We start from the raw sequence: 27,691 nt of genomic DNA, 5'->3' as shown, positions 1-27,691 counted from the left end.
ATATCTGTGAGCTGACTATGAGTCCTTGTGAGCCATGCAGTGGATATGGTATCAGTTTTATATTTTTTTCTTGGCACTACCAGCGTGGGTTCAATTACAACTACATCCAGGTTCTTTTTTATACTTCATTTGTATTTTTGTTTCTGCAATTTTGGTATAAAACAGTATTTTCTGATGCATTAGGAATATAGCGGAAAAAATATTTTTAGGTGCCAAAACATGAGCAAGTGCCTTTAATTCATGCATACATGCCATATCCCCCGGCGGGGGGGGAAATCCCCCGGAATTTCGATCCATCCCCCGGTCTCCCGGCGGGAGGTAAAAAGCCCCTGGAATTTAATTTTTTTTTAATTTTTTTTTAGAGATTTTTCATCAGGCAATAATGACAAAGTGAAACCACAGTATGTGAGTGAAACTGAATGTAAAGAAGCAACTCCTCAAGGGTGAAATTACTGTTTAAAAAAGGTTCGATAAATGCCAAAAGGAAACCTTAACAACAAGTAATCAATTAATTTGAAGTAATGATCAAAGGCAAGAAATATTACTATTTTGGAAAAGGAAGAAATTAATAGTATTCATTCCATTCTCTTAGTGTCTGAACGTCATCATAGCTGATAGTATTAAGCAGAATTTTTAAAAAGACTTTGTAGGAATGTAAATTTAATTTACAGTTTTACAGTATGACATGAATTGTATCATAAGAATATGATGAATCATGACATAAAATAATTCTGTAAAATGAAAAAGTTAGAGGTTTTCATAGCAAAATATATGTGAATACATTTTTTCGTACTTGCGTCTAAAAATACTTTGAAATTTCCCCAACTTAAACCTGCTAAAAAATCCCCCTAAATACTCCCAAAATCCCCCTTAATTTCAGCCTTTCTGAACAAATCCCCCTGAATGGTCTCCAGAAAATATGGCGTGTATGAATTCATGTCACAAATGGCATTTAAATACTTAAACTAAAAAAATAAAATTGTAATGACCTCTACAAGTGACCTTGAACTTTAATTATAAGAAACATGTTCATCCTCCATGTGTAAATAGGAAAAAAAACATTTGAACAAGATATTTTACCATCTGTAAACAGTCTTTACACAAACTAAATGCATCAGTAAAACCAGGAATGCATGAGGTTTGATCTTGAGACACGACCTTTACCTAGGGCTCTGTGTTAAGGGACATGATATGTTTTGTAAAATTTCATGCCAAATTATTCCGAAACCCCGCACAGCTGAACAAAGATGAGCCAGAGGTACAAGATAATAACAATTACTGTAAAGAGAGATTTCAAACCAACAAGGCATTACAATTTTACAACACAGACACAAACAATTCTGCCAAGTCATCTAATAGTCATCCAAGTTCGTCTTTTTAACTTTTACTTAATACAAAGGACATGTGACAACCTAAAACTATAGATGAAGTTGTAAAGAAACATTTATAAAGTATCATTAATTATTTCTAAGGACTACTCTCAATCAATAATTCATTCTTTCATTCATCAAATAATTTTACAGATATGTATCAGGCATCATGAACCATGTACAATAATGTCTTGACCAATAAAATAATAAAATGCTACAAAGTGTCTTTAAATAACTAATTTTGACAAAATAATAATTGTAAATCTTTATAAAAAAAAGTTATTTTATACATACATGATTGTGTATGCAACAATTCTCTCCAATTAAGCCTTTCAAATAGAAATTTTCCCATGAAAATAATATTTGCAGTATTGAGACTTGGGCCTAAAAAAAAAATACATTTGGTTCGGGTTACCCGACCCTACCTACGGAATAGGCGCCGACCCTAACGTTTTTATAGTCAGTTTGAAAAAAAAATTGAAAAAATATTTTTTTTTTTTTTTTTTTTTTTTTTTGCTTTTCAATATGTAGTTTAAAACCTTAATTGCTTATATAGAAGATAACTTTAACACCATTCTCCAATGATGAAAATGACATTCTCATATAAAGCCTAATACAAAAAATATATAAAAAAGTAAAAAGCCTACCTACCCTACCTATTTTTGAAAAGGATGTAACCCTTACCAAACAATTTTTTTTTAGGCCTTGGGTCTAAAACTCGGAGTTAAGATGTTGATGCATATGGGTCCTGACGGTAAAAAAAACACATAAAAAATACTGAAAGCAATGATGTTCCACTTAATTTATTGTCATTGTAATTGTTGACTTTTCATCAATATAATACATATAATCATACTGTAATATTTTGTTTAAAACACTGTACACAAGTCAGAATTATTTTTTAATATAATTATTGTAATTGAATAATAATCCAAGTTATGCTGCATATACACTTTTTTCTTCACAAAATAATTTTTGAGGAGAGATTTTCTGTTCAAATTACACATACATGAATATGCTTTGCTTTTAATTTTTTGTAAAATTATATTATCTGACACATCATACTACAGTAGGCCTAACAATTTCATAATACATGTATACATTTTGTTAAATGTGTTCAATGTTAAATGTGTCACAGGAACATGTGTATATAGTATATATATACAATGTATACATGTTCCTGTGACAATACCACATTTACAACAATAATGTTAGGGTTATTTTTAAAAGTCACATGTAATTAAAGTAAAAAGTATTCCTAAAATACAAACATCAAACAAATTTTAACAAAACAATAAGATTTTTACATAAATTTAAAATCAGAGGTATAAATAATTATAAATACAATAAATGAAAGATAATTATGATTTCAATTAAAAAATCTTTGAAAGCAAGTATGAAATCTATACAATTCTTATATCCATTTAGTCTGGCATGTTCATATATGTTCTCAAATCTCTTTCCCAGTTCTTGTCTTTCTTTATTTTCCTTTTTCTTTCTCTTTTACTCACAGTCGCTGCAGACATTACACGTTCTTGTGGCCTTTTCAGTGACTTAACAGCACTGGCGTCATTTGGACCAAAATGCGTTACTTTCGTTTTACTTTTTTTATCATCCCCACCAAGACATTTTCGATCACGTTTCAGTGAAGTTTTTACTGGATATTTCTGGCCTTGACCTTTCGACCCCAGTCCACTTTGACCATCCCAGCCAGATTTTTCCATCAGCTGGAAGCCAATGTTGTTCTTTTGTAACATAAAATGGTCAGTTTTGGGTTTTCGACCTATATTAAACAAATGAAGTGTTGAACTGTTGTGTTCCACTGGAGTTGAATCACTAAATTCACAACCACAAATATCACAGAAAAATGATGATCTTCTTTTTTTACTTTTCTTTGGTTTTTCCCTTTCCAATTTTTCAAGTTCCCTTAATAAGTTTGGACAGAGATCATCTACTGTTTTATTCTGAGAGTTTATCACATATCTGCTTGCACCGACAGAAAGAAGAAACTGTACAGCCTTAAAATGGCCGGCCACCCCAGCACACATAACAGCAGTCCAGCCATATTGGTCTTGAAAATTAACATCCACATGACCATCTCCAAGAAGTTTTTCCAATGCAGAAATGTCACCATTCTGTGAAAGAGTGAGTAACTTGTGATGTATTTTATGCAAATCTTTACCACAGTCTTCTAAAGGCTCAGGAAACTTCTTCAGTGATTCTTTCTTTAATTTTGAAGCATGTCGTTGATGTATGCCTGATTCAACGTATTCTGCTTCTTCCTTCACAACTGTCCTTTTTTCCTGTGCTTCCCTTCTGTGTTTTTTCGTTTTGTTTTCACTCCTGTGATTTTGAGCAGTCCCATTTTGTAAAGGCCTTTCTTTTTCCTTTACTGGTTCACAATGAAAGTCAGATTTTACAACATCTTCATAGAATGCTCTGATTTCTTCCCCATCTAGTTGTTTTTCACCTTGTCCAGATGTAGAAGGCTCATGGACTGGCTCTGGTGTGGAAGCAGCAGGAATGAAGTTGATCAGATGTCTGTACTCAGCCGACATCTTTTAATCAACAATGGCTGAAAGTTAAAAAATGAAAATCATAAATCATTAAGGTTTCTTGTAATTAAGATGTTAATCTACTAATAGACATCGACTAACAGTTTCAGTTTTCAAAATTTTATTTTAAATTAATTTATTATTGTTATACTTCATTGAAAGGTCTTTCAAATCTATTATCAATGTTTTTTATTTCATTAAAATCGCTCCAGAAATAAATTTTGTATGGCACTATAATTAAATCATAATATGAGACTGTGCCAAAATTTGCTGGTTTATCAGTACTGATATGATGAAAAGATAGACAAGCAACAGTAAAATGGCAATTGTATAAGACCTCTACCAAAATTTAACTGTCTAGAATAAACCTTCATCAATACCAGTTTTGACATGTTTTGTTGGAAATTGAAGAAGAAATATAAAACTAATCAGTTACACATATATATGCAATAATAATTGCTTTTGAATGAATTTAAATAACCAAAAGTGAACTTTGGCATTGCTTAAATTATCAAAATGAAAAAAGTGTCCTTTGGAAGAGCCAAATACTACAGCTTAATCACTGTGGGGGAAGGGACACCAGATATAGCTCAAAAAGTGATAAATCGATAAGTGTTTGATTTTGACACATGGAAAGTTTTCTGTATTTTATGGTGATATATTTATAAAAATTAAAGAGTTTTGAATAACTTGATCCTGTGCAGTATATGACTTTGATGGAAATGTGTCTCCTCTTTTGTATAATAGCCCAACTCTTGTGAAATTTGCATGATCGCTCACAAATGTTCATTTATGTGGTACGATTTCAAACATAAATCAACAAATTGAAAATAAGAAAAAAAACTGAATCGAGCGATTTCATTGTAATTACATTATCTAGTAATGTGTAAGATATAAATACGATATGTTTTGTTGTTACGGAGATATTCATACCTTTTGATGCCCTGGCGGTGTACTGGGGATAGATGAAGCAAATAAATAACTGCACAGGGGGTAGCTATCAAGTGGACTTAGGATAGTAACGATGTATTTGGAATAACGATACTTTGATAATGGTTACGGCCACTTTACCTATACAGGAGCTCGAGGGAAATAGTTTGATGTTGTCCATATCGAGGGGTGAGGGCAAAAAAAATGTTGCTGTTTTTGTATCTGTATACCCTTCATACATACAGATTAGTTAACCATGATGTGTTTTTCACAAGCATCAACACTCGAGTCGCAAATATCTAAATATTTAAAATATGCCGGTAATCTGATATATTGAGGAACACAAAACATATGGCCGTAGAATTTAGGTGGTGTTTTATATTCATATATATATTAGTATTGCTTTGTAAATCAAGTAGGTACGTTTTTGCACACAGAAAGTCATCAGTAGGGAATGAGATATTGTGATCAAATTTAGAACACATGAAGCCTTTTTTCTGAGCTTGGGTCGATGTTGCTATTACTTAGAACAGATTAATGGTCTCTGCTCGTTCACTACAGTGAGAATGTGTATTGTGACCAACCCTGATATTTAAACATCTTGCATATATACGTTCATTTAGGAGAGCATGGAGCAAACTCCTTGTTAACTAAAGTTTGCTCAATAATTTCTTATCAAATGGCACTCTCACTTTTTGCAAATTATTTGACTGGACCAAAAGTCAAAGACACCGCTATTCCCCAGACCTGGGGAAGGGGGGGGGGTCATGGTTGCAATTGACTTGTGCATAAACACGATGGTGAAAGGGATGCCAATAGTCACATTTCTTAAGGAAAATCATAATTCTAAATGGTAGATCAATCTTTAATCTGCACACTCCATGTTCTAATATTAAATGTGAGTTCCATTCAATTCTAGTGCAATTAATCACTGAAAAGGCTGCTTTACCATTGCGATACATATGTGGTGCTGTTCGAAATTAAACTTTTAGCATTTTACCAGTGCAGAGCTTGTGGGCTAAGTTTGATGTAATATATATGCTGACAGTAGCAGCTAAAAAGTAATTAAAGATCACTAGTTTTCTTTGTTCTAGATATTCGTCACAAGGGGAAATGATGTTATCAGGGGCATGCATAGTCCATATAAACAGCCGCTTCAGAGTCAGACTTGTTGTTTTCCTAGCCAAGATCCCAGCGCTAAGTATATTTAGCGCAAAGATAACGCGCACCTGTTCCGGTTAAACACCACTAATAAAATGCGCATTTGAAATCAGGTAGTCATCTTCAGTTAAGGGCATCAATATTTGATAAAAATGTGAACACATATAAATAAGGTTTTTTTAAAAGCTTTAATAAAACAAATACATTTATATATAAATATACTAATCAGGAAAACAGTCGAAAAAAAATCAACCTTTAATATGAATAATGTATCAATAATATCGATGTCCCAACAGGGGAGGTCACTGCTTAGGATAAATATACTTATAGTGGCTAACCCAATATGGCAGTGAAAAGTTGACAGAAGCCGATCAGCGTTATGTTTTCTTTTAACAATTCAGTGTTGTTGTAATATAATAGTCTAATATTTTATTTTACACTGGTATAAATAAATCGACTTGTGGCGTTATAGGGAACACAATAAATATCCAAATGTTAAAAAACGTTCCCTAAACGCACATTATTGTGGCTAGGGCATGCACAAATTTGGGTGTGTGGCATTTTGTTAGAATCTTGTTGGCTTTCATAGGTTAGTTTGTATTTTATTCTTAGTTCTTTCAAACTATAAATGTTTTAAAAGCTGTTGATATTTAGGCTTAATATCTTGAAACTAGAAAGGAAAAAGCCTTGATTTACAATGTTTTTTTTATTCTGTTTATATAAATAAATTGATATCTAAATGATATTTGTTTTTATCTTGAACCAATAATTAACATCTAACTCCAGATTTGTTTAAGTGAAAAACACATGCTAAGAACCAAAGATTGTTTATGACATTTTTCATAAAATCCTTACTCAGTGTTGACAAAAAACGCAAAAACATCCATAACCAGTTGGGTTTCGGAATGAAATTAAGTACTCTATCAGAATATTTTTCTTATATTTTCATAAAATGATGTAGTATAATACAAAAACAACTCACTTTTCATTGAGAAAATTCACATAGTTTGGAAAATGAACTGGTATTGACGAGAACGTATCGAAAATGAAATATTGAGATAATGGCAAAATTTAATAAAAGGGAGGTAACTTTTAGAAATACTTTTCTATCCAAAGTAGCAGACAATAGTTTTATAATTCTCATCTTAGTTTATCATGACTGTCATATTAGGCTATTTCTCCATAAATGTCTCGGAACTTTTCAAAATAATTAAAATCATACCAAAACAAAAACATTGTTGCTTAGCTTAGACTTGTTTAGTTTTTCACATATGTACAATTGGTGTACATGCAGTAGTTATAAGGGGGTTAACCAATACGTTTTCCATTGGTATTTTTTTAAGTGTTTTTTTTCTCAAATGTATTCTAGTATGACGTTTTAATAAAACAGTAGGATGGTAGGTGGCACACAATATTCCCCAAACATTCCCAAATACCTGGTAGTAGGATTTGTTATTGGTTCCTGCCAAGACCAATTGTTGTTGTTCTTGTTGTTCAAGAAGATTGATACATTATATATGTATAAAGACTTTTTTGGCTTAATACAAGCAATAACATTTATTCAGATGTCACTGAATGTGGACAAGAGTGGCTCGACATCACTGCCCTAGACGTTCCCGTAAAACATCCCGCCATGATATAACTGTTAAAGAATTTCGATCTCAAACATTTAATCATTCTTTAACTAGTCAGAGTACGTCATGTATGTATTTTTTTGTATAAGAAAACCTAATTCAAACAGCTTACAACTGAGATCTTGTCAAATAATTATATTTGTCATAAGGACCCCATTGGAAATAAGTTAAATAACTTTAATGGGTTATCCTGTGTTATATATTTGCCACATTGAATTAAATCTTTATTAACGCATGTATGTATCCAAAGTATTCTAATGGTGTTGTGATTTAGTATAGATATCATCCCTTATACTTTGTTAATCAGTCTGTACTATATCTTTATGAGCTATTTGGTTTGTTACTATGACATCCTTCCATCCATCCATCCACCCATCATATATACTCTTTGGTCTCTGAGCCCGCTCGGCGAGGGCACCACCATGCACCAAAACTGCACCAAAGTCAACTCTGCCATCTTGTATAGAAATACTGAACAATACACTAGCATCATTAACTTTATTATTAAATTGGTTCTTACTGCAAAGCCAACAAAAAATACCTGTCCCTGTGAGAGGAATGCTAGTCTTGAACGCTAGTGTGAACTTGAATACAATACAATACAACACAATACAATACAATACAATTCGTTTATTTCGGCTTTAAACTTACAAAGTTTATAGCAGTGAAAAATAACAGATGAAAATGAAAAATAACAGATGAAAATACATCATGTATACGGTATAAACATGTATCATGAGTCATGACTATATATATATATACATGCTATTAAGTTGGATATCTAGACTCTAAGTACCACTCGTTTATCACTTTTCTTAATATTCTACAAACATGTCCCATTGTGGCTGTCACATTATATCCATGCTTTGGCCACTTTAGAACCAACCATTAAACTAGTCCTCTGTATGCAAATGTCTCATATATCGTTTATATGAACCTATTATCACACAAAACGTTTGCAAAAGGCGGCACATGTACTTAAAACTATATTTGGGTGTTACCTACGGGGACAAAATAATACTCGAGGAAAAAAGGCCCCGTGTATGGGGGGGGGGCAGGTTAACATGAAATATTTACACCTCAACGTTTATCAATCGATGAACGCAACATCTTCGGATATGTTCGGAATTTAATTCATCGCATAACAATAAACATGCAAACTATTGATCTGGTTGTTGTTTGTATAGTGTCAGCAGGTAAGGTAAACTATAAATCAACATTTTAGCAAGTGATATTATATTTTAAACGTATTGTTGCAAAAGGTGTTTCAATTTTGCGTTTAAAAGTTATTTCAAGTGGTTGATCGTTTTCCTGCGTTATTGTGACGTTATTTGAAAAAAATGTTTCCGGTTACAGTCGGGTCGTTTTCTTTACAGAATGGGTAAGAAAGGATTACTGAAAGGTTATCCTAAATGAAATTAGTTTTTTTTTTACGTTTCTTGAATGCAATAATAAACTATTGGTGTAAGTATAAGGAATGAATTGCGAGGTTGATGTCATTGTCGGGGATATGAACACAATTGGGCTGGTCAAAGAACTAAGACCAGCCCAATTGCGTTCATACCCCGATAATGACATCGACCCTGCAATTCATTTCTTAAATATTTGACAATTTTACAAAAGTATAGGAAAAAAATATTATAAATGAAACAAAAATCAAACTTAGTTGAAATTAGTCGTCAAACAGGTTCTATAAAATACTGAAATATCTAAATTATACTAGATGTATGTTGAGAACTGATAAATAAAAAGAAGTTTGACTATTTCAACATTTTTGAAATTCATGCGTTACAAAAATGCAGTGTTTTAATGTTAAAATGCTGAACTTCAGGCTATCGCACTCCTTTCAAGTGATACCTTAAATTATATTTAAACACATACTCTATTTATATTTCTCATTTTATACTTCAATTACAGTTAAAAACACACAGTCATGTATACGTGTTTTTAATTAAGGACGCACGAATTGTATATTGTTTTCTTGAAATAACTAACATAAAGCTGTACACAATCGTTTGCCATTGTATTCAAAATATGCATTTTAAAATAGCCCTAGGACAAATTGCCCATGTTGGTATATTGCCCCAGTGGTGCAAATTTATGCTGGGCATTTACAGACAGCTTTGTGTAATTGACGAATAAACGTCTTGTATCCAAACTCACACGTTAGTAATAAGTGTTTCTGAAATTAAATATTAACAATCGTGTAAACAGTCAAAGATCATACATGGAACAAGAAAATGAGAACACGTGAAACAAGATCATTGAACTTAGATTTTAACACAGTGCAATAGTTAAAGCAAGACAAGCTCCATCAGTTTAGTAAAGACTCCAATGAAGCATCACACTTCGTCTCCACTGCTCTGCAATGAATATTTTGCCAAAACAATATTGATGGGACAACACTTTTATTCTGTACACGAGTTTCGACAATTTATTACTCAACACTTATCTTAAACACCAGTATTCAGGCTATTTAATGTTAGTTACAATCCGCATTACGAGAACACGGTAAACTTGTCAACATTCTGGCGGGGTGGTCCGTCTTTAAGGTTGACCTGGAAAGTCCGTATCTCCATCGGGTTGAGAGTGATATCCAGTGATCCTTTCAGTTTCTGTCGATTTTCAACTTTGTAGACGTTATTGTCTGTAAAAAAAGTATAAATTTACTAAATCAATCATTGACACAGGATACGTTTAAAGAAGTCATGTTGGACAGAGTAAAACATTAAATACATGAACTGAACAAATGCAGAAGACAATGATATGTAAATCAGACATTTTGTTTGCATGCTATTGTTTTGGGATCAAATTGTATGGGGTATTATCTAGTTCTCTTACTATGTTGTTCAACTTATCCACGGTGCTTTAGTATAAATGTTGACAATACACGTTCAATTTTTTAAAGAAGAATTATGCAAAAAGGATAGTATTAAGAGAAATGTGTTGACATGTCTGAGATTATGCGAGCTAGTGCCAACTCATCTTACACTAACCGTTCCTTAGTGGTAGCACCAACATTTATTATTTATGCACGTGTAGTCTGTCTGTGTTGTTTGCATGTGTTATGTCCCTCATTCAGTGCCGTCTGTCTGTGTTCTGTGTACGTTTTATGTATCTCATTCAGTGTCGTCTATCTATGTTGTTTGCATGTTTTATGTATCTTATTCAGTGTCGTCTGTCTGTGTTGTTTACACGTTTTATTTCCCTCATTCAGTGTCGTCTGTCTGTGTTCTGTGCACGTTGTATGTATCTCGTTCAGTGTCGTCTGTCTGTGTTGTTTGCATGTGTTATGTTCCTCATTCAGTGTCGTCTGTCTGTGTTGTTTGCATGTGTTATGTTCCTCATTCAGTGTCGTCTGTCTGTGTTGTTTGCATGTGTTATGTTCCTCATTCAGTGTCGTCTGTCTGTGTTGTTTGCATGTTTTATGTATCTCATTCAGTGTCGTCTGCCTATGTTGTTTGCATGTTTTATGTATCTCATTCAGTGTCGTCTGCCTATGTTGTTTGCATGTGTTATGTTCCTCATTCAGTGTCGTCTGTCTGTGTTGTTTGCATGTTTTATGTATCTCATTCAGTGTCGTCTGCCTATGTTGTTTGCATGTTTTATGTATCTCATTCAGTGTCGTCTGCCTATGTTGTTTGCATGTTTTATGTATCTCGTTCAGTGTCGTCTGTCTATGTTGTTTGCATGTTTTATGTATCTCGTTCAGTGTCGTCTGTCTATGTTGTTTGCATGTTTTATGTATCTCGTTCAGTGTCGTCTGTCTGTGTTGTTTGCATGTTTTATGTATATCGTTCAGTGTCGCTTGACCTTGTGCCTCTAAAAGGGGTTTTGCGTCACTGATTTATGACTGCTCGGCTACAAACTTACTTTTATCAGTAACAAGGTCACCGTCCACGGTATTCCAGCTTAGCCTTTGGAGGTCAGCAATGGCAAGATTTGCTCCCAGGGTTAATTCCTCAATACTTGCAATGTTAAATGTTACAAAAAGGTCCTGAAAATATCAACAACCAGGATAGGTCAGGGAATTGTGTCTTGCTTTTAATGTTTAGACAAGGTAGAACAAATATAACTTTACTATAAGATTACACGAACGATGTATTATCCATCAATCATTGTATTATTACTAGAAGCTTTAACAGCCATGTTGAAATCAATGCTATGACCTTTCAAAAGTTACTATCTGCAATAAATAATTGCCATTTCCAGGCAGAATCAAATGTATGGTCCAAGAAGGATCACCATTTTGTTGCAAATCCAATATGAGTACTTTGGCAGAACAGAACTAACCTGTAGATTAACTGTAACAGGCAAGGACAACTGTGGGTCTTCTCCATTCTCGTAGAAATGTTCTAGTCTAATCAGGTAAGGCTGAGTCTGAGACGGGGTTAATGTGGGACCACCCCACTGCTCCAAGGTCAACATATGTATGTTGGCCGGAAGCTCCTGCTTCAGACCGGACCACTATCATAAAACAAGATAATATTGCATGGCTAATTTTTAAAGCTCTGCATCAAATGAAAATACAAGGAACTTCTGAAAAGTCTCCTTTGATGTTGAAGGACCACCTGCTTTAAAAGGTCACCTGCCTTATCGGGCCACTCCAAAATCACCCCATACGGTTTTAACTATATTATGTATGTATTTTGATTTGACATTCTCTGTGAAATGAGAATGACTTCATCCAGAGTGGGTCACTCTGTACATAACTGTATGAAACAACCGAAATAGTACATTCTAAAAACACATTGGAAACTGAAACTTGGCCCCGTTTTAATCTCGATTTGTCATATAGATCAATGCTTTGTTTCATCGAATATTAACTTTAACACCTGAACATAAATTGGAACTTAACTTATTAGACCTATCCTATTACATGGTTCAGAAGTCTGTTTTTTTTTAAAACGATTGCCAATTGAAAGGATACACACCCAATTCATAAAATATGTACTTTCGGTTAAAACAACAACACAAAATGACTTTGTATATGCAGAGACGGGCAGATCAGATGTACTGTCGCAATGCATTTTGATTATTATTAAATACTGGCTTAAAGTTTTAAGTATGCCGAATGATAAATATGTAAGAACGATCTATAATGTAATTATTTTTTCATAATTCCCAAATGAAACAAACTGGGCAGTATATGTTAAAACATTATTGAGTAATATGGGTTTCATCACGTCTGGAATGCTCAAGGAGTTGGTGATAATTCAAGTTTTGTGTCATTTTTTAAGCAAAGAATACGAGACGTTTATGTTCAAAACTTAAACCGCAGATTGTCAAACTCCGCAAGAGCTTGATTTTATAGAAACATTTCTAATTTTGAATTAAAACCCAATCTTAAGTGTGTTAATGTACAGACATTCAGAACTGCTTTAAGCCAGTTTAAATTATCGTCGCATCGGTTGAATATAAAAGTTGGTAAGTGTAATAACACAATTTTGGAACAAAGACTTTGCCCACATTGTAATGTCTTAGAAGACGAATTACATTTCTTGATTGAATTCAGCCTGTATACAAATATTAGATCGAAATATTTTCCAAGATATTATCGTACAGATCATACTTAATTAACAGATCATACTGATTTGTTAAAGAATCTTTCTATTTTCGTGTATAAAGCATTTGCTCAGAGAAAGAATTTCATTACTTTACATGATACATGATCATTATATATTTTAGTACCAGCCGCTAAATAGTTGTATAAGGATTTGTATGTAATAATTCTTTTGATCAACATTTGCTACTATTTGTGTTACTGTAAAATATCTCAACTAGTTAAAAACATATATATATACCGCCAATCAAGTATTAAATAATGGAATGATCATGGACTATCATAGTCTTCTTCATTGATGTATATAATAAATTTATGTGTGATATTATGTAAAAATTGAACTTGTGTTCTGTTCTGTTTTCTCTACCATGGAAGTTACTTTTATTTAACAATGTAAAACACACTTTATTCTTTTTGTTTAATTCATATACTCAACTAATATATGCGGTATGCTTTGTCACCTACCATTGTGTTGTAGAACATGGAATAATCCTGGTAGTTCATGTCGGTTTTGGTGAAAGCAGTTATGGGTGTAAGGTATGTTCTCAGACCGAATTCTCGGTGAAACTTTGCTGCATCTGATATCTGACCGAAGTGGACATACATCTTGCCTGGACGTTTTTGTATAAAGAACAATGTTTATCAACGCGTAACGTTTCTTGCAATAAGGAAATAGGTCGGATCATAATTCTTTAAATGTAAGCCTATTTTTATCATTGCCAACAATAATATTTAATTTGACATTGAAGAAATTCTTTACCTCTTATGATGAGTCCCTGTTTGTCAGAGCCCGTTTCATTCATGGGTTCCCCTACACCAAGACTGTCATCATACAGCAGTCTACGGTGAACCTGGCAATATATGTTATTTTTTGTTAGAAACAAAATCCTTTGTATTTTATGCTAAATTCTTTATAAACTTCCTTCATTAATGATGTATTAGTTCATTTTATTCAGTGACATTGCAGGAAATATTAACTAGTATAGGTTTAAATGTGTTGAAATACTTACCATGAGTTCCAGCTGTCCATCTTGTATACTAGCTCCGCCCTGTGACCTATCAGTCAAAACTGTGAACTGCATGCCACTACTCTCATCCTGATTAAAATTGTACAAGTTTTGTGGTACATGTATTTTACAAACAGGTTTTTTTGCCCTTTTGTAGGGGCCGCATTCCCAAAGCATTCTAAGTTATAGTTTTCCCAATCAACAGAAAAATTCCAATCACAAATGAATATATATTTTTTATAATCACCATCCTTAAAAGAGAGAATGTACATTGTACATGTTGACTGACTATAATTTTAACAATTGTAACGCAAACTCAGTCTTTTTTCCTGGAAGTAACAAATAAAAGCGTGACGTCGAACTTTGTCCCCATTTTGAGTAGTGTCCTTTTCCCGAAATATATGGAAAAAACTGACTTGTCTTTCATCTTAAACTATTGTATTGTCTATAGTCTTATTATGCGCAATTATATTATTTAGTAAATCGTAAAATATGTATATGTTCACCTGTTAAGCTCATATAACCTCTATAACATGTTTTAAAGTGTATATTACCCGGAGGAAGATCCTGCTATTGACAGGGTAATAGTTACCCGCCACAGACTCTGTTTGGTTAAGGTTCCATGTCTTTCGAAAGTTCCGACTAAAAATTGAAGCAAAAGAAACATTTTTTATCGCCGTGTCGAATTAAATACTTAATTAAAATTCGCAACGTTTATTTTTTAAATTATGAATATAAATTAATTTAAGTAATATAAAGTATCTCAATAAAATTTCAACTTATTTGCCAGTAAATCGTATCCATACTTACACTCGTTTGATGATATCTCTGCCATTGGCGTCTGTGTAAAACGTGGCGTCACTTTTCATTCCAGTGTTAACTCTTACAACCACTTCCTTACCCATCTTGTCCCTGAAGTTTGAAACAATATTTTGTGTGTCAACAACAATATGGTTATCCAGTCTCCTATTTTTCTAAATTTATGAGAATTTGAAGAGAGATTGCATAATTGTTTATCACAGTAGTGAGATCCTCTTTGGTTTTGTAGTCCATCCTAAACACAATACTATTTTCACCTTTTCATGTATGAGTATTAGGTAATAACTATACATTTTACTTAAAACAAATTGGTATTTATGATTATTTAACATGACAACGAACTCTTCTTTAATGTGGTTAATCATTCTAAAGACAGTATTGTATTCACCGCTTTATTTAATGATGCACTCTTACTCCCAAATAAGGTTTACCACAATTCATTATATATTTTTTATATTCCAAAAAGGATGAATAAATGTCCAAAACAATGGTTTTTATGAAACATGCCGAGTTTAATTTGAAAGAAATAAGTATAAAAACGATGTTTCTACCTTATGAGACTAAAGTAGATCACAGTAAATGTTTTAGCATTCACCAATCATTTAGTATTTTTGCGCTTTCTGCTATTAAATACACGGTTACAATCTTGTTATTCGTAAATAATATTTTCCATTTATGCATTATTTAGTAAGTAGTTAAAGGTTTATCAGTCAAAATTGATGTTTGTTACACATGTGTATGAATTGATTTTGAATAAGAGTGATACTTTAAGAGATATTTTACTAACACTATTGTTATTGGTCCAACTGTCCATTCCACCTCTAAATACGGCTCATCTTTGTACTGTCTGGTCACTTGAGTGACCCAAGGGCTGAACTCAGTGTGAACTTCATTCACTAGGGGACCCTGAGAATAAAAAAATAAGATGACAAAAACATAGAGTAATGTAGGAAATTTGTGTCCTTATGAATGAAAAAGACAATTAAATTGAGTTAAACATGTTCTTAAATAAACTATTGAGATTGAGATATCAATAAACTTTTTGAGATTTTGCACCTTCTATTAAGTAATATTAAAGAAGTGTTTCGACGCCTATTAACTTACGTCAACAGTTACAACAGTTGGAGGGTCAGTCCAGGTTTGAGGGGTGGTTCCATTAGGTCTGAAAATGTAAGCTCCTGAAGACTGAAATTTCCCTTGGCTACAGTTTCCAGCCATTCCGTGGTAGTACACAATGTCGCTTCTGGCGTCCACAGATTGTCCAGTGTGTAGATCTGTTAATTTATCCCAATTGCCGTTGCTATCAAACTTCAGAGACATGTGCTGAAAAATGCCAAACGTATGTTTAGTACACATATTGAAGAAAAAAATACGCAACAAGTAGTTCATATGTGTGACACTCTTATTCAAGGTAATAAAACAAATATTCTGAATAATCACGATATACATACCTTATTTTTAATAGCAAAAGGCTCACCACTAAACCGTCTTACGTTTGTCGTTTTTCTAAGCATATGTGTACCTTAAACAAATAACACGTTCATTCACCCATTGAAGGAAACGAACTAAGCATATTTATATACATATACACATGCATTTTTACCACTGATTTTGTAGTTGGACTGGTCCTTACTTTATGCATTGCATTATTTGCCCCTTTTTCTACTTCTAATAAGGAAATCGCCTTTCCAGTAAAATGCATATACATTGTCAAAAGAAACAGTAGAAACTTACCTTCTGACATCTTAATCATGTACGTGCTATAGCCAAGAGCTGGTATCTCAACTCGAAAAACGAGCTCATTTTTCGCCATGTACCCTTTTCTCTCCGGAATATTCTGAGTCCTTTTAAACACTGGTATCATCTGTGGTGATTATAATAATATTCATACACACGTTAAACCAGACAAACGCTCTTAAAACCATTTAACAGCAGACAGGCCGTGTGATTGTAATTGAACACATTATTTAGGAACCTTCATTCAAATCAATTTCTGGGGCCATATTATTATATTTAAGTTAGTGGGACTACATTTGATGTTTAGTTATTAGGGCCGTATTATTATATTTCAGTTATTGTGGCTATATTATAATATTTCAGTTATTGGAGCCATATTATCATATTTCAGTTATTAGGGCCGTATTATCATATTTCAGTTATTGGGGACATATTATAATATTTCATTCCCCATATTATAATATTTCAGTTATTGGAGCCATATTATAATATTTCAGTTATTGGGGACATATTATAATATTTCAGTTATTGGGGACATATTATTAATTTTTAGTTATTGGGGACATATTATAATATTTCAGTTATTGGGGACATATTATAATATTTCAGTTATTGGAGCCATATTATAATATTTCAGTTTTTGGGGCCATATTATAATATTTCAGTTATTGGGGACATATTATAATATTTCAGTTATTGGGGCCATATTATAATATTTCAGTTATTGGGGCCATATTATAATATTTCAGTTATTGGGGCCATATTATAATATTTCAGTTATTGGGGCCGTATTATAATATTTCAGTTATTGGGGCCGTATTATAATATTTCAGTTATTGGGGCCGTATTATCATATTTCAGTTATTGGGGCCATATTATAATATTTCAGTTATTGGGGCCATATTATAATATTTCAGTTATTGGGGCCGTATTATAATGTTTCAGTTATTGGAGCCATATTATAATATTTCAGTTATTGGGGCCGTATTATCATATTTCAGTTATTGGGGACATATTATGATATTTCAGTTATTGGGGCCGTATTATAATATTTCAGTTATTGGGGCCATATTATAATATTTCAGTTATTGGGGCCGTATTATCATATTTCAGTTATTGGGGACATATTATTAATTTTTAGTTATTGGGGACATATTATCACAATGCCTACGACATAAGATTATCGTTGATATTGATAAATAAGATCATGTAATTCAGTTAAATTTCGTCAGTTTAACGAAATGAACTTTTTGCATGCAAAATAAAAACAAAACTATGACCTGACAAACACAACTACTGCTTAGGAAAGAGAAATTCTTACTTCCCAGAAATATCGATTAGAAAAAGCGATCGCACGATACAAAGAAACTGACCTGTGTTTCAATGGCCTCTCCAGAAGGTCCCGATACAGAATAGGCTGAGCCAATCACTGGGAGACGAACCCAGTGATCTATCGAGTGACTCAATGGGTTGTAGACTATCATCACAAACTACATATACAACAACCTTGATTAGTCTTCAATGTAATCGATTTGATATATCAGATATAATGCTGTTTAAGCAACAGCAAAAATGGTTGAAAGCCCTATTGTACTATTACATGTAGTTTTAAATTGAATGCATATTTATCATATACGAATGCTATTTATCAGGAGATACAAAAGTGTGTGTGTTTTAATTTTAAAAATAACCTTTCGTGTTGATGTGATTTGTTTATTTTATTTATAATTTATCATACCAAGATACTCTTCAATTTGTACATACCTGTTTATTTTGTTCAGTAATACTACAAGCCGAAATGTTGAGCAAATCACAAAAGAAAACCCCCATAAATCCCTCCGAACCCTTTGGTACCAATTGACCCATTGCATCGTTCATAACTTTCTGAAAAATACAGTACATGATGTACATTATTTATATAGTACTTACTTTTTACCGTACTCGCGACAAGAATGTATTTATAAGTTTTTATAAGTTTTCAAAAAAATCAAGTATTTAATGATATTGTGGAATGTTTTATATTCTTCATAAAATACCTTACGGTAAATCTTTTATCTTATTTATTATAAATCTAATAATTTATTCTCGAAATAACATGATAATACCTGGCATTCGGATCTACCATTAGCCAGCCTCATGGCGTAGTCATAGGCAACCTGCTGTTTCTCTGTACCCCTTAAAATTAAGCAGACACACTTTCTTCATTAGAATTTGGTATTCAAACTCAGATATACAAAGTCATTACTTTAATCAAAATGTTGAGGAAATGAAGTTATACATTTTGTATAGGAAGACTTACGAGACAGCATCATGGTGCTGAGCGACGCCCATTGCTTCCCCTGAAACAGCATTTGAAATCAACAGTACAATGAAAACTACAGTGACAAGACCACATTTAGAGACAAAATGCTATGGACTTTAGAACACATAATGTAGTGTTTGTCTAATCAATTTGTATGACAGTTGTGATTAGCTTGAACTTGCTGTGCATGAAAAATGCTAAATGCAATCCATACTAAGAACTTGGATCTTTAATGAACTGTTATGGAAGTCTGGTGCCAATCTGGCCAAGGCGTCAAGTTGTCTGCAGGCCTGAATAATCAAAAGATACAACTTCAAGTTACAGTATTTAGTTATTTATCGTTAGCGGTATTATTAAACTACACGTATGCTTCATAGAAAATCTGAATAAAAAATAATTGAAGTACAATTTATTTTTATTTGCAATTAAAACTGTCTTGGCATCATTTTTATCGTTTTACATGAGATTTTTGTTACTTTTCTTATCTTTTCGTAGTTGGATTCTTTGATATTTATATTTTTAATGTGTCTTAAACAATATCTAGAGAGGCTTAAACTTAAAACACTTACCTGTAAAAACGCATTGGTTTCCCTGATATAGCCTTTAAGTGCAGCCCTACTGGTAAAATACCCTGTCATGAAGCTGTGTTCTCGGTATGCATAAGGGTAGAAATCGTCTGACTTGGTCGGCCATGTTTTGTTGGCGCGGTTTAGTTGATATGTATAACATGAGGGCGTCGAATAGAGAAGGTTTATTTTGGAGTTATCTGTTGTTTGCTGTTTATAATTCAAAACATTTTTCTTTGCTATTAATACGATTATTTTTACAACAAAAGTAGTCTTTTGAATTAAAGTAAATTATGATGATTTCCCAACTGCAATTCTACACTTAATGAGTGATATCTATTTAATTCTAAACTCCAGTATTCCAAAATGATTTTTATTCCTAACCAGTTACTTTTCACAAAAACGCTCGATCAGAAACACGTGAACTTGGATAGCTGCATACATACCCGCTTGTTGGTGTAATGGATGAGCTTGTCAAGGTTCTTGTACCAATGATGGGCATTCTGGTATTCAAAGTCAGAGCCCATCGTCATCATTATATGGTTTGTTTTGTAATATTTCGCCTGTGGAAAAGATTATCAGAAAATTGCGGTTTATTTTTGTTCATAGAATTGCATAAATATACACTTGGTTTTAATAATAAAATTAAATAATGCTTTTAAAACGTCTCATCTGTCATTTATTCGAAATGTTTGAGATTATTTATGTCAAACCTTATTACAAAAGGAATATAGCACATTACGTACTTGACAACAACTGAGGTTGGAAAAAACATTACAAGATAATTATCTTATATTTTAATTTCGAGTTTTTTATATTAATACATTATAATGGAAATAAAAAATAAGAAAACATTTGTTCTATGTATAGTTATTTGGACTATTTAATAAGGAAAAACAACTACAAGTGTTTCTTGTTCTACAGTACCTGATCCTTGGCAGCCTTGAGAAAATCATCCACCTTCTTATCAACATTGTAGTCATGGAGACGGGGGTCATCCTGGAACACACTTCATTCTTGACTCTATCATTGGTACATGACCTAACATACTGTACATGTTGTACTGTTCTTACAGAACTGTTCATGTGCATTTCTTTATAACAGTATGTTCTTCACACAATAATCTGTCTTCATATCCAGCGTGAAGCAATGCAGATAGTATTGATAATTATGATTTAAATAAGATTGGCACTTAACATATACACAATTGTTTTATTTAGCATATTAAAATAATTACTAAATGCTTTTATTTCATTCAAATTACATTACAGTATATTCATTTAACGGATTCAAAGGGCGGTTCCAGGATTTGACGTTAGACGGGGAGTTACTTAGGGGAGTAAGTTTTTGTACAATGATTACAGGATGTTTAAAAAATGGGCAAGCTGTTTCCGATATGAATAGACAGTTATTCAAAGCTTAAGATAGAGATGTTTAAAGCTTCAGTGTGAGGAAAATTGATTTATTCATCCTATCATGGATAACAAATTGGTTAAGCAATAAGATGGCTACGATCATTAAATTTCGGGTTATAGATAGATAAATTTATTCGTGCATATATATGTCATAGTAACAAACCAAATATCTCATAAAGTTATAACACAGACTGATTAACAAAGTATAAGTGATGATATCTATACTAAAGCACAACATCATTAGAATGCTTTGGATACATACGTGCGTAAATAAAGATTTAATTCAATGTGACAAATATATAACACAGGATAACCCATTAAAGTTATTCAACTTATTTCCAATGGGGTAATGGGGTTGATTTTGGTGTTACTTATAAGTGATAAACACAGGTGGAAGCACACACACAAAGCAAACGTATGGATGTTCCTGATTGTACGGAACTTGTTTGTAAAGCATGCACAACATACACACACACATGGTTCATTGGCAGCCCTCCGAGTATCTTACCATAAATGGTTCATCAGAACTATATTGATTAAAGTCAAATCCACCAGGTGGCTGGTAAAGATTATATAAAACACCAGTGAATAGATCAGACTTCTCTCCTAGAAAAGATTGCAGTTATATTTATAATATTGTACACATAAAAAATACGCCGGCAGCCACACGTACCAGCATTAATCAATTAATAGTTCAGAGAATGGTGAAATACATACACTAATTGCCAAGATTTTAATTCCATAACATAAACATTATTTACAAAAGCACGATCTTGAATCGTATACCTAAGTTATCAGGACTTCCATGCCACAGCATCTCCATTGTCGTTGTGTTTAGGCGATGATTCTTGTCTTGATAATCAAGGCGACCAAAGAACAGCCCGTCAAATCCAAACTGTAGTGAAAAAAGTTATGTTGATTAACCGTCGTAGACAGATGAAGCTCTTCTCCCTGTTGACACTAATCTTAAAATCAGGATTTTAGTGAATGGATATTTTCAAAAAGTTTTCTTTTACTTCATTACAAAGAATATTCTTGTAGGACAGCACGAATGATTATACAAATATATCCTGCTCCTTTTCACATCTACAATGATATCTTACATTTTCAAAAAAATGTTTTTCGACTAGTGTTTGCAATGCAAGCTTTCCAAAACACGACACTTATCATGTGTTGCTATCACCTGTGCGAACAGAGAAGCCTGCTCTCTCGAATGACCGAAAGGATCAACCTGCCAGCCAATACGAGGCCTCCCACATCCCCCAAAGTTTTGTCGGAGGAACTCAAAGCCCAGGGCATGCTGGTCTATAATAGCGTTATAGTGAGTGGAAGCCTCGTCATTCATGCACCAACCTCCCAGGATAAATTCGAGCTGGCCTGGTGTAAATGATTTGTTTTAATTTCAAAATAAATAACCATCAGATAAGTCTGTACATAAATAAATAGCAATTATGGTTATTTTTAGTTCAGCATATACTTAAATTGTATAAAAATACAAATATATTCTAGAGAAATGTTAATAGTTTAACACTGACAAGATATCTTAGGACGATCGAGTTTTCTGAAGCATAAACTTAACTTAGTCCAAAATAGTATATATGCAATATCGGTTTGGTCGCAATTCTTGATTCGGAACGTGAATATACTGTGGATTATATTTGATTATAAATGTACCGGAATTTACAAGCCCCTTTACGACCGTTTTCATATTGTCTTCTTGTTCCCTCCACCAGCGAGCGAAAAACGCAATCTCCACGTAGATGAAACGCTTGCTCGGGTCGTTCACAAGCTCGGGTATGACGGAGTCAAGGACGTATTGGACACCAGCATTTTGGATGTCGTTGCGCGCTTTATATGATGAAAATACCGCATTATTGAATTACATTGAGACAAGTAAACAAATGCATTAGTATGAACAATACCGGTGTATCACTGCTTGAAATTAAATACAATTTACTAGTAACATTTAAAAAATGATCGAAGTGGTATTAAAAGGCAGTGAACTCATAGCTGCAAGTAAACTTATTACTTATCAACATAGTATTCACCAAAACTGAAATTATTTACAAACATGTTAGACCATTTACGTGTGTACTGCCGTCTGATAACTGAACAAAACAAATGGTATCTTATATATATCTCAATTTATCTAATAAGAACGATTAAGATGTTCTCATTGCTAACTCAACGCATGTCAATATCACATTTCTACTGATAAAAAGGTTATCATACTTAAGCTACTGAAGTAGGGACTTCAATGATGAGTCCAGTGGCCAAAAAATAACTATGAACAAATTTTAAAACCAAAGCACACAAAGCGACTTTTTATGATTGAAACACTCCAGTCTTGCTTCAAAAATACAAAGAAACTAACGTCAAAAATTCAAATTTAAAGTCTTTAAAACATTTAACATATTTACCTCCATAGTAGTACTGATCTACAGTTTTCAGCCAACCAACATCATCATGAGTATGAGGAACTAGATGGACATTGATCATATCATCCTTTACGGCATTGCAGCTCTGAATTGTGAGTAGTTTGTATACATGCCATACATGGGCATTGCATCATACAAAGAAAACCACAGGGACGAACCCACCAAACAAGAACAGTCAAGAGTTAAGCAGTGAGCTTGTTTAAAGACATACGATCAAATGCCATTAGACAATAAACGCAACAAAACTGCAACATGACAGCAGACAAAGATTGTTTCGAAAATATTATGGACTTTTTTAAAACGTGGGATTGCAAAAGGAGCTATGACTGACAGCAAAACAATGGTTATTTTAACGTAAAGGATTAAATAGCTTGCACATATTTTGCATATACACTTAGATGTCCTCTTCAAAACAGATGCATTGAAAGAACGAATCAACTTACAACATATCCGCATTGTTTTTCTTCGGGTGTTGGAATTGCTCGACACAAACAAAGCAGAAAAGAAACCACGAATGTAGTCCGATACATTTTCGTCTACTTTACCTAAAAAAAATCACATATCACATACTGTACAAGTATGAAGATTTTAAATTAACTAGTACAAAGTTTATCAGACATGATAAACTCGCTATGAACCAGCAGTTTTAAACACGTATATTCGTATTGTCCGAGCTTTATATTATTTTCTTGTATATCATTACATACATGTATTACTGCTAATTAAAATGTTACTGCATTTATAACCCGAGTTATTGAAATTATACACGAGCGCTTCCTGCGAATGTTTAACTTCAGTTACGAGGGTAGTGGACGAAGTGAAAATTTGATATTTTCAACTTTTTCCCTTTTTTTAGCCCACGTTTACCTCAAAATCATAATAATAATAATAATAATAATAATAATAATAATAATATCTTTATTTTAAGAAGGTGACATATTAAGATCATGTACAAAACTACAGAATCTTATTTTCGATATGGCCCTCTGAAACAGAATGAAAATATGGCAAATAATCATAAGACAAACATGAAGACGATGCTAACAACGATGACGATGATGATGATGATTATAAGTATGCTGTTGATGCTGACGATAATGATGCATATGATGACATGATGATGATGTTGAATCAATATTAGACAGATACTCTCAGTTAAATATAATTATGAATAAAACATCACAATTTGTATAATCACAAGTTTCCTATGAGGTACTGTTTGACCTTTATTTTATACGTATTAAAGTTTTTTGATTCTCGTATTTCCAAAGGTATATTATTCCAAACAATTCTGCTGTAATATGTAAACGATGCTTTCATATAATTAGTACGAGGTCTAGTTTGTAAAACAATATCTTTGTGTGCCATTGATCTTAGCATATATACATTATTGTCTGAAACTGTTACTAATTCTGACATATATGATGGAGCCATGCTATTCAACGTCTTGTAAACTAATACTGCTGCGTGGTATTTACATCTATCCGAGAAGTTTAGCCATTTTAGTTCTTTAAATAGATTTGTTGATGAATCTCGTTTAGATTTACCAAGTATGATTTTTGCAATTCGTTTTTGTAAGTTATTTATTTTATTCACATATGAATTGGTTCCCTTGCCCCAGACCAAGCAGCCGTAATCAAAATTTGGCAGAATATATGCATTGTAAAACATTCGTTTTGTATCAGGTGTGAGGAAATATATTATATTTTTTAGAAGTGCAATTTTCTTATTCAGATTTTTACAAACATAATCGATTTGCACATGCCAGTTTAGTGTATTATCTATATACAACCCTAATAACTTTTGCACAACAACATTAACTATTTGAACATCATTAATACAAAGTTCAAGATTCCCAGTGTTTTTTAATTTATTTGCAGACCCTATTAACATGCATTTAGTCTTGGAAGGATGCAATGACATATTATTTAGTTGACACCACTTATTAACATAATTTAAATGATGTTGTAATTTATTTTGAATATCCGTCAACTGATATCCAGATTCATAAAGTGTTGAGTCATCTGCATATAGATCTATATTTAATGTTGGATGCATAACTGCAATATCATTTATGTATAAAATAAAAAGCAAGGGTCCCAGTATGGAACCCTGGGGTACCCCAGATGTAACAGTGAGTTTTTGCGATTTAATTTTGCCAATCTTTACAATTTGGTTTCTATTTTCAAGATATGATTTAAACAAATTCAATGCTATTTCAGAAAAATGATACAGTTTCAATTTATAAAGAAGAATTTCATGATCAACTAAATCGAAAGCTTTTCTCAAATCCAAAAATATCGCACCAACTAGTTTACCACTGTCAACATCTTTAAGCCAAGTATCTATAAGTCTTATTAGAGCAGTGTTACATGAATGGTGTTTTCTAAATCCAGATTGTGTTTTGTGTATGACATCGGTTTTCTCAAAGTACAACTGTACCTGTGTCGCTATATGCCTTTCAAAGATTGTTGATATAGTTGGGAGTATTGAAATGGGGCGGTAATTATTGGGGTCCTCTTTGTTGCCCGACTTGAAAATTGGTATTACTCGTGCTTCTTTCAGTTTATCAGGGAAAACTCCATGCGCTATACTACTGTTGATAATTGATGCTATACAAGGTGTAATAGTATCACCACATTGCTTCAAAATTTTGGGGCCTACTCCATCTATGCCTGTGGCCTTTCCAACATTTAATTTATCAATAATAGTATGGACTTCATAAGGGGTAATATGTTTAATCTCAAACCTATTTGTACCTAGTTTTGTATCTAAAATATGTTTTAAGTTTCTAAAATTTGTATTCAAAAACTTTGTTTTATTTATAATGTTTGAAATGCTTACAAAATGACTGTTTAATTCGTTTACAATATTTGACGGATCTTGAACCGGAAATTCATTAAATGTCATTTTATGAGGTAATGCTGTCACAGTTGATTGATTCAAATGTGAAATATCTTTTAGATTTTTCCATAAATATGTCGGATTTTTATTGTCTTTTATTGCATTGTTGAAAAAATTCTTTTTACTTTTCTTTATCATAGAAGTTACTTTATTTCTAAGTATTTTATACTGGTCTATGTTGCCAGTTTTTTTTTCATATGTTAGAGTGAACAGGGCTGGGAAGCAATTTCAACGAAGTCAATATGGCGCACTTGCAATTACCTGCACCTGCAATTAACTCTCATTTTATATCCTTTTGAGGCATATGATTAAATGAAAAATTGTTGGTTTCAGTGTTGGATCGCTATATAGTTCACCTCGTGAACAAAACAAGTAAATCATCACACTTGTGGCTACGCCACTCATGAAATATAGCTTTTGGTGCTCACTCGGTAACAACTCAACGATGATACAACTAGTTATAGTCAGCAATAATGATTGTCTTATCTTTTAAAATGTCTTATGCTATCTGCCATGAATCTGCAAATACCCAAAATCGTATATATATATATATATACTCAAAGGCGTCTATATTTATATGGACTACATGTACAACAAAAATGTAGATCTCCCTTAAGCATTTGACCTTGTTGATCGATATTCTTCTACAAAAATTGCGAATTTATCCCTTTTCTAATTCAAGCCTTCTGCTTAAGACTTCATATTTACTTCATCGAAGACAATGCGTACAAGTTGATGGTAAGACATTTACATTTAAAAATGATGTTCCGCAAGGATCCATTCTCGGTCCTCCTCTCTTCTGCATTTACTAGCTCTTTGCTGAAGATTCAAATTTGCATGCATCTTGATATAGTGTGGTCGAAATTCAACAATATTTGCAGAATGCTTTGGATACAGTTGCTTCTTGGTGCTCTAACAACTATATATGTGTTAATTCTTCTCGACAAGTCTAAATGCATAGTTATTTAGATTCTAGTTGTTACAAATCTAAACAAATCCCTACATTATCGTTGGTAATGAAGAATAAAACGTTTGAAAATGTCTCTAGCTATATGGTTATTATTATTATTATCATTATTATTATTATTATTATTATTATTATTATTATTATTATTATTATTATTATTAGGAAAGGACCCATGTACTGCTACTTTCGCTGTCTGCAGACGCCACCCCTCGACCATTCACTCGACCAGACATGTACAGTACAGTAGTACTACAAAAAACACTTCAACAATATATACTAGTAACAGCTGCTGCTCCACTTCTCTACATACTGCACTTCTTAGG

At 32.8% G+C, this 27,691-nt stretch overlaps 2 protein-coding genes across 2 annotated transcripts; both read right to left on the bottom strand.

Annotated features, from left to right (window-relative positions):
- Positions 1-1,970: 1,970 nt before the first annotated feature.
- Positions 1,971-7,090, bottom strand: LOC128216489 (G patch domain and ankyrin repeat-containing protein 1-like). The gene is made up of 2 exons (XM_052923066.1): positions 6,999-7,090; positions 1,971-3,945 (listed from the first exon to the last, which is right to left on the bottom strand). Exon 2 carries the CDS (start codon positions 3,926-3,928, stop codon positions 2,795-2,797), a length of 1,134 nt encoding a protein of 377 aa, XP_052779026.1. The 5' UTR covers positions 3,929-3,945; positions 6,999-7,090; the 3' UTR covers positions 1,971-2,794.
- Positions 7,091-10,041: 2,951 nt separating this feature from the next.
- Positions 10,042-24,027, bottom strand: LOC128215913 (lysosomal alpha-mannosidase-like). The gene is made up of 26 exons (XM_052922517.1): positions 23,941-24,027; positions 23,480-23,582; positions 22,734-22,907; positions 22,243-22,436; positions 21,846-21,954; positions 21,568-21,665; positions 20,572-20,643; positions 20,091-20,207; positions 19,648-19,854; positions 19,293-19,368; positions 19,076-19,115; positions 18,882-18,951; positions 18,541-18,660; positions 18,150-18,266; positions 16,774-16,903; positions 16,491-16,561; positions 16,144-16,362; positions 15,827-15,945; positions 15,031-15,132; positions 14,775-14,862; positions 14,224-14,310; positions 13,974-14,064; positions 13,679-13,824; positions 11,944-12,117; positions 11,524-11,647; positions 10,042-10,297 (listed from the first exon to the last, which is right to left on the bottom strand). The coding sequence occupies exons 1-26, from the start codon at positions 24,025-24,027 to the stop codon at positions 10,149-10,151; spliced, it is 3,084 nt and encodes a 1,027-aa protein (XP_052778477.1). The 3' UTR covers positions 10,042-10,148.
- Between the last annotated feature and the right edge of the window lie 3,664 nt (positions 24,028-27,691).

Source organism: Mya arenaria, chromosome 14 (genome assembly GCF_026914265.1).
Source record: "Mya arenaria isolate MELC-2E11 chromosome 14, ASM2691426v1".
Classification (NCBI taxonomy): Eukaryota; Metazoa; Mollusca; class Bivalvia; order Myida; family Myidae; genus Mya; species Mya arenaria.
This window is presented reverse-complemented; position numbering and strand designations above follow the sequence as displayed.

What these genes read in the sequence shown, in the direction of transcription:
- LOC128216489 (XM_052923066.1), bottom strand. Translation starts at nt 3,928, where the DNA reads ATGTCGGCTGAGTACAGACATCTGATCAACTTCATTCCTGCTGCTTCC.
- LOC128215913 (XM_052922517.1), bottom strand. Translation starts at nt 24,027, where the DNA reads ATGTATCGGACTACATTCGTGGTTTCTTTTCTGCTTTGTTTGTGTCGA. An exon ending in AAAGGGGCTTGTAAATTCCG is followed by an intron (nt 22,437 to 22,733) that starts GTACATTTATAA and finishes CATTTACACCAG; the next exon opens with GCCAGCTCGAATTTATCCTG. An exon ending in CTTTTGCTATTAAAAATAAG is followed by an intron (nt 16,363 to 16,490) that starts GTATGTATATCG and finishes GGCATTTTTCAG; the next exon opens with CACATGTCTCTGAAGTTTGA.